The sequence below is a fragment of the Rhagoletis zephyria genome, unplaced genomic scaffold (assembly GCF_001687245.7).
Source record: "Rhagoletis zephyria isolate East Lansing unplaced genomic scaffold, Rhagoletis_zephyria_1.1 Rzeph_scaffold_20159, whole genome shotgun sequence".
Taxonomy (NCBI): Eukaryota; Metazoa; Arthropoda; class Insecta; order Diptera; family Tephritidae; genus Rhagoletis; species Rhagoletis zephyria.
In genome coordinates this window covers 1-8,651 of record NW_016177218.1, presented here as the reverse complement: position 1 = coordinate 8,651, position 8,651 = coordinate 1, and the positions used below count along the sequence as shown (strand labels likewise).

Here is an 8,651-nt window from a genome sequence, read left to right as displayed (position 1 = left end):
GTTCAAGTTTAGGCCTTTGGCATTCTCATCGCTGCTATCCTGTTATAGATAGAGGAAGTTGAATAGTTTGAAAATGGATTAAATATTGGTTGGGATTTTTTTTTCATGTTTATATAAAATGTTTTCATGAAAAAAATATCCTCTCTATCACATCTCTAAATATTCGGTCATCTACAGTAGGAGCTAGCTAAAGGTTGACCATCTGCCAAACCAGTCTAATAATTACTGCCTGGTATTACACCGAGAATGATGCTGTATTGTCTATGGATGCATCATTTACTTAACTCTATTGACACTTGATATGCAGTAAGCGGTCTGTTTGACCTTACCGCACCTGAATTAAGTGGTGGCTTCGCCTCCAAATTTGGGGAAATCACGTCTCGCTGAAAATCACTCTAGCGCTATCCTGTTTTTGGATATGCATGTCCGAATGTTTTCGCAAAAACTTGGGACCAATCTTCTAAGAGTGAAATCAAGAAAAAATTATGATTTTTTTACCTATTTTAAAGCGAAAGTTAAGGGTAATTAGCACTAACAGTCCATTTGAGTTCCGTTAATGTAACGAGTGTAGATTTTTATTTTGATTTTTTTTTAATAAATTGCCAAAAATTTTTGTTTTGCAGCACATAAATTTATACGATATTATTTTCGCGCTTACCATATTATATTCTCCCTGTGTATCATTTGAACTAATGCCAGATTGAGTGGATTCATTGTTGGTGTCTTCTTCCTCTTGAATCGGTACATAGTCAGAGTCATCAGCAGAGCTTTCGTTCGCATATTTAGATAGCAAATCACTGCAGCTCAAATCCGCTTCGGGTGCATCATCTTCACGCTGGCGTTTATAAGTGAAACGTGGAGATTCACGAGACTGTGTATTAAATAAAGTATAAAAACAAAAAAAAAATTGAAGAAACTATTAGCAAAATTTATTTAGTTCCTGTAATACAAAAATACACCTGTAGTATTTCCTGCAAGCCAGTTTTGTGTGCCGCAAAGACTACGCCGGCGGGTTCACAATTAATACGCGGCCGGCACAAAGCGATCGTAAAGAGCTGTCCCAACTTAACCATCAATCCGCCAACTTTTTCATTTTTCAGCGCTTTGCGTGTATGTTCGCGTTGTTGTATCGCCTTAAGACCGTGTACGCGAATTGAGCGCAGCTTACGACGACGCGTTTGTATAAAATAGACAAGATTGTGGGCGGTAACTGGACCATTACCTATAAGCAGAGCACCCAGCGATAGCCAGATACGAAATTGGCGTAGAAGTATGATGACCATAAGAAATGGTAACCACGGTAATGGACGCACCAAGGGAACATCTGCGGAAGTACAAAAAAAAAGTAGCAACATTATTTTGCACTTGCTTGCCCCCGCTGCCGCATAAACTCTCTATTACCATGTGGCAAACTCCACTTTGCGGTATCCTCAAAGATGCGAAGCACTCGATCACCACGCTCCAGCGCAAATTGACCGATGCGCGTTGATGCGAACTTCTCCATCATTTGGTAGACTTTATCGAAGAGTACACTGCCGCTAGTGTCGGTGGCTTCTATGATTGGTTCCAGTTCATCTTCCTTGTTGGCAACGGCGTTTGTATGGTTTTCACGCTGCTGCAGCTGCGTTGCTGGATGTGGTTCTTTGCCTATTTCTAGCACCATTTTAAAGTAGGAAAGTTGCTTAATGAACTAAGTTCAGCTGAAAACGAATTATAAATACAATAATTAAAATGACAACGCTTGTAAAAACTTTTGCTTTTTTTCAAAATATAAATGCATGTGTGTTTGTATGTACATATGTACATACATATATGTATGCATGCATTAGTTATGCGGCGTTTATATGTATGTAGTGCACCATTTGCAAATCAATTTTCTTATCACTATATTTTTGTTAGCACGGATTTGTTTTCTATTTACATATATGTAGGTGCTACTCGTATATTTGTAGTTATGTGTACATATTAGGAATGTTAATCCCGGGATCGCGGTCTTTACTAGGTCCCGAAAATGCCGGGACTCTTGGCAAATAATCTCGGGATTTTCCGGATTTGTAATTTGCTCTGATGGCAATAATATAAACTTCATTTTACCAATATTGGCTATATTTCTGACGACAGTAATTCAAAAATGATTTAAAAAATGCAGTGTAATGTGCTTAGAGAAGAAGTATGAGTATAAAATTAAAGAGAAAATTCTTTAGAGTTTAATCAGATTAAATTTTTTGGTGGATAAGGACTGGTAAGTATTGAAACTGTGCGTTTAAAATTTTATCCTTGAAATTTCGCAATATTTGTTATTAAAAAAAATTATATGTTAAGCACTTATATAAACTCGATAACATCCTCGAATTTTATCCTTCTAACTTTATCAGCTTAAAAAATTAGCTATTCGTACTTTAAATTTTTTAAATTTTAAAGAAATTCCCTCGTTCACTTGGTACCCATATTTTTATTCTACATTGCATTGAACTTTTGAAATAATAGTTGGAATCAATCATGTTTTTAAAATTACAAAGTACTTTAAAATAAATTCTGACGTCAGAAAGAAAAAATAAGAACGTCACTTTAAATAAAAAAGTAGGTTTCAAACCCATTTTTTTATTATATTTATTTTATGGTAGGATTTTCGATTTAAGTTGTTGAAAAGTAATGAATATCTAAATTTCGGGACTAATCGCGGGATCCCAGGATTGTAACAACCACATCTCGAAAATCCCGGGATCGTAAAAAGCGTAAAAATTAACAGCAAATGTACCCTCTGATTAGGCATAACGCCAGCATCTGAGCTAGGTAAAACGAGACAAAACTTATGTTGAACTTGACTCATAGAATCGGCGAGAGCAGACAGCGGATTTCTAAAAAAAATTGGTGAGGTAATCGTAATTTGCATAAAAATCATAGCAGTAAACACGCAGCGCACACATACATTTGTACGACATATTTAAACAAAATTAAGAGAAGAGGAATTATGTTGCTGTAGAAAATACTGAACTTCGCACCTCGCAAAACTACACATGTATGTATGTAGGTACGTATGTATGTATAATCCCGCAAATGTAAATGGTGGCCCGCCTTATCAGCGTAACTGTTTAAAAGTTTAAAATTAAGTGTAGCTTGTTTTTGTGGGTGAGATTTTCATTATCAGCAATCGCTGTTCTCTACCTACATACGTATGTACATACGCGCATATTTGTAAGCTGAAGAGCGCATGGAATTATTTTTGAATTTTCTACAATTTCAAATTTTACTCACTTTAAACGTTAATTAAATGTTTTGTTGGTTGGTGCAAGTATAATTGAAATTAGGCGCTAAATGTTTTATATTATTTTGTTCACGTGATAGCGTAAATAATACTAAATAATAAATACATATAGTATATGTGTATGTATGTGTGGGTATACGTACCCTGCAGAAAAAATTTAACAATTGATAAAAATAACACACTTGTAGTTAGCTTTTTTACGGGATTTTTATAAAACATATAACTTGTAGTTAACTACAAAAAGCTAACTTGAAACTAGTTGACAAGTAATGCAGGAGTAATGCAGACGTAATCGGGAGCTTGTTTTCTTTAGACAAGTTTCTATTTAGATATCCTCATACAAATTTTATTTTGAATGACTTTCTTTCTGGACTTCACAAATACTTTTTCGAAATGAGGACAGATAAAAGGAAGAACGAAATTTTATATTATCATTTTCGCATTTGGAACCACTTACAGCAGAGTATGTAAACAAATATGTAATGTAATAAAATAAAGGCTGCGTTTCTTTATACATTCCGGATAATCCCATTTCACAGCCGGAATAAATAGAATGCGTTTGAAATATACGTCAACATATCATCAGGAACGTTCTAAAGAATAAATAAACAAAAAAGTTTATTCCAAACATTTAGAATGAATAAAGAAATGCAGCCAAAGTAAATAAATAAAAAAGTAAAAAATAAAATAAAAGAGTATTTTACTTTTCTTATTGATATTCTATGTATGTTAGTTGACATCTAATGCAGAGGTAACCAACCTTGACTATTTCGTGGCCATCGACATATAATTATAGTTAGCTTTCCTCAAAGAAAATATACTGACCTTTAGTTTCTTCGCAATCAACTTGACGTTAACTAATAGTTAGATACATTTCCCGCAGGGTATGTTGGTATACACTTACATGTGTATGTGAATTCAACATTTACGGCGCACATATATGCGCCGGGTGCCTGGTGCAATGGGGTCAGCGATAGAATAGATCAAGAAGGCTTTTTTGAACTCTTAGCCCCTTTGAAACCGAAATAAATGTAAATATAGTGCTTGGCACAATCATATGCCACCCCACCACCATATGAACACGTTTTGACTATTTTTTTTTATTTAATTCTAATTAAATTATTTTTTTAATATATATATTTTTTCTACCAAATAACAATTCACTAAATACGCGTATGGCGAAGTCTCGCACAACCGAGTCCAACTAATATTTTTAGAAAAATGATTTCAAATCCTTACTTCCTTACTAATATTATAAATCCGAAAGTGAGATTTTTGGTTTGTTACGCTTTCAAGCTTTAACTACTCAACCGATCATCATGAAATGTTGTACACTAGTGTCATTCGGCTCAGATTAAAATATAGCATAAATCTAATCTCGATTGGACAAAGGAGGCGCGGCACCTCCCATACAAACGGCATTTTTCATACTGCTTATCGCAGGATATATTTGTGATAGAGTACTGGAACTTGGTATGGAGATACATATATAAAATCAATTCCACACTCATGGAGGATGGCTGCCACATGTTTAAAAAATCAAATTCAATTTGAATTAAGGGAATTATTTATTTGAAAATTTGGTTTTGTTATTTTTTTGGCCTTATAACAATTATATTCAACAATTTTTATTGAGCTCGAGGCCGTTTTTTAAAGAAAATTTATTGTGGAAAAGCAACAATAATTTGAAAAAAATGGTTGAAGTGATAGCTATTTCGGAAATCACCACATTTCCTCATCAGTAGTACTGAAAGAAGTTAAAATTATATTAAAAAATTGATGTCACAAGGCTCAAAAGTAGTAGTTTAAAAATATTTTGAAAAGGGTGCCACCTGTTTGAAAAGTCAAATTTCAATTCTGAAAAATTTAAACATGGGTGTCAAACGAAAGATTGTTAAGAAACCTTTAGATTGTACATTTGAACATTATTAAGGTATTTCACTAGGTTTGCCACCTGATGACAAATTAAATTCAATTACCTTAAATAAATTACTACAGTATGGGTGTCAGTCGAAATATTATTGGGAAGGGTGTTAGTTCTAAACTACATGAAGGACGATTGCCAAATGCATAACAAAGGGTTAATTTCTATGTTTATATTTTTTGACAATACAATCAACTATGAGAGAGCTCGATTGAGTTGTCGTTTCTACCTTGTTGAATATGCCTTGCACCTAATGCAGCACGCAAAAATTTCATACGCTCAGCGAAGCGGGTGATGGCGATCTAGAAGATTTAATAGTCGCAGCTTATTAATAGTTATATGGGTGTCGTATAATTGTAATAAGCACTATTTGCATAATTATGAGAGATTGTAGGCGTTAATCTATGCAATTTTGTATACATCCCGTATGTGCCTGGTTCAAAGGGGTCAGCGATAGAACAGTTCAAGAAAGCTTTTTTGTGCTTTAAGACTTTTTGAAGCATTAACACCGATAATAATGTCAGCATTGAAATCCAACGTAGAATCACTCTTGCCAACAAGTGCTACTTTGGACTGAGTAGGCAATTCAGGAGTAAAGTCCTCTCTCGACGTACGAAAACCACGCTCTATAAGTCACTCATCATGCCCGTGCTGGTATATGGCGCAGAAGCATGGACAATGACAACATCCGATGAGGCGGCTCTTGGAGTGTTTGAGAGAAAGATTTTGCGGAAGATTTACGGGCCTTTACGCGTTGGCGACGGCGAGTACCGCAGACGATGGAACGATGAGCTGTATGAGCTTTACAACGACATAGACATAGTGCAGCGAATTAAAATACAGCGGCTCCGCTGGCTTGGTCATGTCGTTCGAATGGACACCGACGCTCCAGCTCTGAAAGTATTCAACTCGGAACCCGCTGGTGGTAGCAGAGGAAGAGGGAGGCCCCCACTGCGATGGAAAGATCAGGTGGAGAAGGACTTGGCTTCACTTGGCGTTTCCAATTGGCGTCAGTTGGCACAGAGGAGAAACGACTGGCGTGCTTTGCTGAACTCGGCCAAAATCGCTTAGGCGGTTACAGCGCCAAAAAAGAAGAAGAAGAAGACTTTTTGAAACCGGAATAAATGTAAATTTTACATAACTAGTTTGAGGGCGGTTATCTATTCATTTGGGTATATGTATTCATAAAAAAAGGTATTCGTATAAATTTAATAGACAAATGTATGCATTAACACTCTTACTTATTCAAGGCTGCCGTAGATGCTGTCTTGTATTTGGTGAAGCTTTGCTATACATGAGCGTGATGGGGTAAATATGTGCGTTATTCTGAGTAGAGATAGACCGATACTTTTCATAAATACTGAGCAGTATCGAGAACTCGATGGTTTTTGATGAGTGCTGAGTAACAGATGAAAACACTAAAGAGCATCGACGTGTTAAAAATTGTTTTTAAGTAACAAAAATTTTATTTTAATTAAATACAAAAAAATCTTTCCTTTATTTCTGGTTTCTAAGCAAGTTCTAAAAACGGTTTGAGTTTTAGGAATTTGCATCCAGAATCATAATTAGCGTCGCATCGTCGTTCTGAAAAACCGCGTAACTGACATTTTTTGCCAAAAATTAGATTTGCTCAGCGAAGTTGTTGGCTCAAGCCTTATCCACTCTTCCGGAAATATACTAGCCGTAAATGTGATTGCTTTATAAAAGAGAGAACAATTTTGAAATACGAGTGTTTTACTCACTACAAAATAATTTATGCGGGTTTTTACTTTAAACGACGGTATGTATATACACTCCAACGACGCCTTCATATTTGACGACCTCTTTCGACGAGTCTGTAACGTCTATGCACCAGTAATTGCTGCTGCAAGGGGATGTGTGCCTTGGTTCGCGATATGAATGCCCATTCTTCTGAATTCTTTCCAGAAATGGGTTCCACGGTCCGCTTGCGATGGATCTACCAGTTAGAGACCAGCTTCGGTGAATAGCTGAAAGTTCCCAAAAGTGTCTCAGCCCAATACACCTCTTTTTGCTGTCAACCCTCATCTAATGAATAAAGACTACATCTAACATAAGGCTCACATCTAACCTCAAAAACGCCATAAGAATGTCATTAAAAGTGCGCCGAAGAATGTGTTTTCTCCATATGTTTATAATAACGGTGTATATGAACTCCAAATAAATCGACGAAGGAAGACGAAGGAAATATAGTTTTTGTCCACTAAAAATGCCAAGGAAGCATTTATAAAGTGTAATTTTTAATGCTTATATTTATTAAAATATTTGGTCAATTGCCCTGATTTTCTCTCTATTTTACCTAGTATGTGCTATATATTCTTATAAACCTATAACAAAATCAATAAAAATAAAAGTTATAAATGAACAAAAATCTGAATCAGTTTTAGTTCAATGAAATTCTTCTGAATTTTATAGCTTTTATTTTGTATAAAACTGCCCATTTCTTGCAAAATTATCATGAATTCTTGTTATTCAAATATCACTTTGTAGGGCCAAATTATTCAACAAAAATTTAATACTCAAAAATCTGTATTTTTTATTATTATTATTTTTTTTTGTTTTAATAAATATTTTTTTTCTTTAATTTGAATTTCCCCAAATTGTTAGATTTTATTGTTATAAAAAAAATATATACATATCTACACTGCCGGAGTAAAGTATTGGCACAGCAAATTTTTCCCAATATAAGCAAGAATTTTTATTCTAATATTTTTCCGCCAATTTTGTATAAAAATGTGGTTCATTCTACAACAAAAAAAAAATAAAACTATAATTCCTAAACTTTGTGCGCGAAAATTCAGCAAATTTTCATGCAAATTTTCAACTTTTTAAACAGATTTTTTAGAATTTTTTTGAATATGCAGTTTTGCAGTCCAATAAATTCTAGTAAAAAATGCAAGTGCGGTGTTAGTCACAAATAACATTGATTTTTTTAAATTTTATTTTTTTTTGTTGAAGGGGCTTAGCATTTTTTCCATATAAAGTATTTTCGAAAAATTTTTTGTATGGAAGAGACTGCGTGAAAAAAATTGCCAAAAATCTACGGTAATTCCTATCTATTTAAAGCCTGTACCTTGTTATAATAAAGTTGATTGGGCTACAAATCTGCATACTCAAACAAATTCTAAAAAATCTGATTAAAAAGTTGAAAATTGGAAATTTTGAAAACTTTGTTGTGCCAATACTTTGTTCCGGCAGTATATATATTTTTATCAAATTTAATTTTTTAAAATCTTACTGCTAAAAGGCAAAGAGAATAATACTTAGAACACCTAGCTGGCAGAATGTTGACAAGACCTACAAAAAAAAAAATAACATAACTTTTTCGCAGTGTCGCACATTGCTATTGCAATTGACGTTTGTATCTAATCAAAAATTGTGCATTCAAAATATTCTATATTTAGCGTTTACTTCATCGCTTTAAAAAAAGCACACTAAATTTTG

General features: G+C 34.3%; 1 protein-coding gene across 1 annotated transcript; it reads right to left on the bottom strand.

Annotated features, from left to right (window-relative positions):
• Positions 1-3: 3 nt before the first annotated feature.
• Positions 4-1,731, bottom strand: Jabba (jabba; the record flags this gene model as incomplete). The annotated part of the gene is made up of 4 exons (XM_017637109.1): positions 1,402-1,731; positions 960-1,324; positions 659-871; positions 4-39 (listed from the first exon to the last, which is right to left on the bottom strand). Coding segments are annotated over exons 1-4 (876 nt in total), but the record flags the coding sequence as incomplete, so codon positions are not given.
• Positions 1,732-8,651: the final 6,920 nt, after the last annotated feature.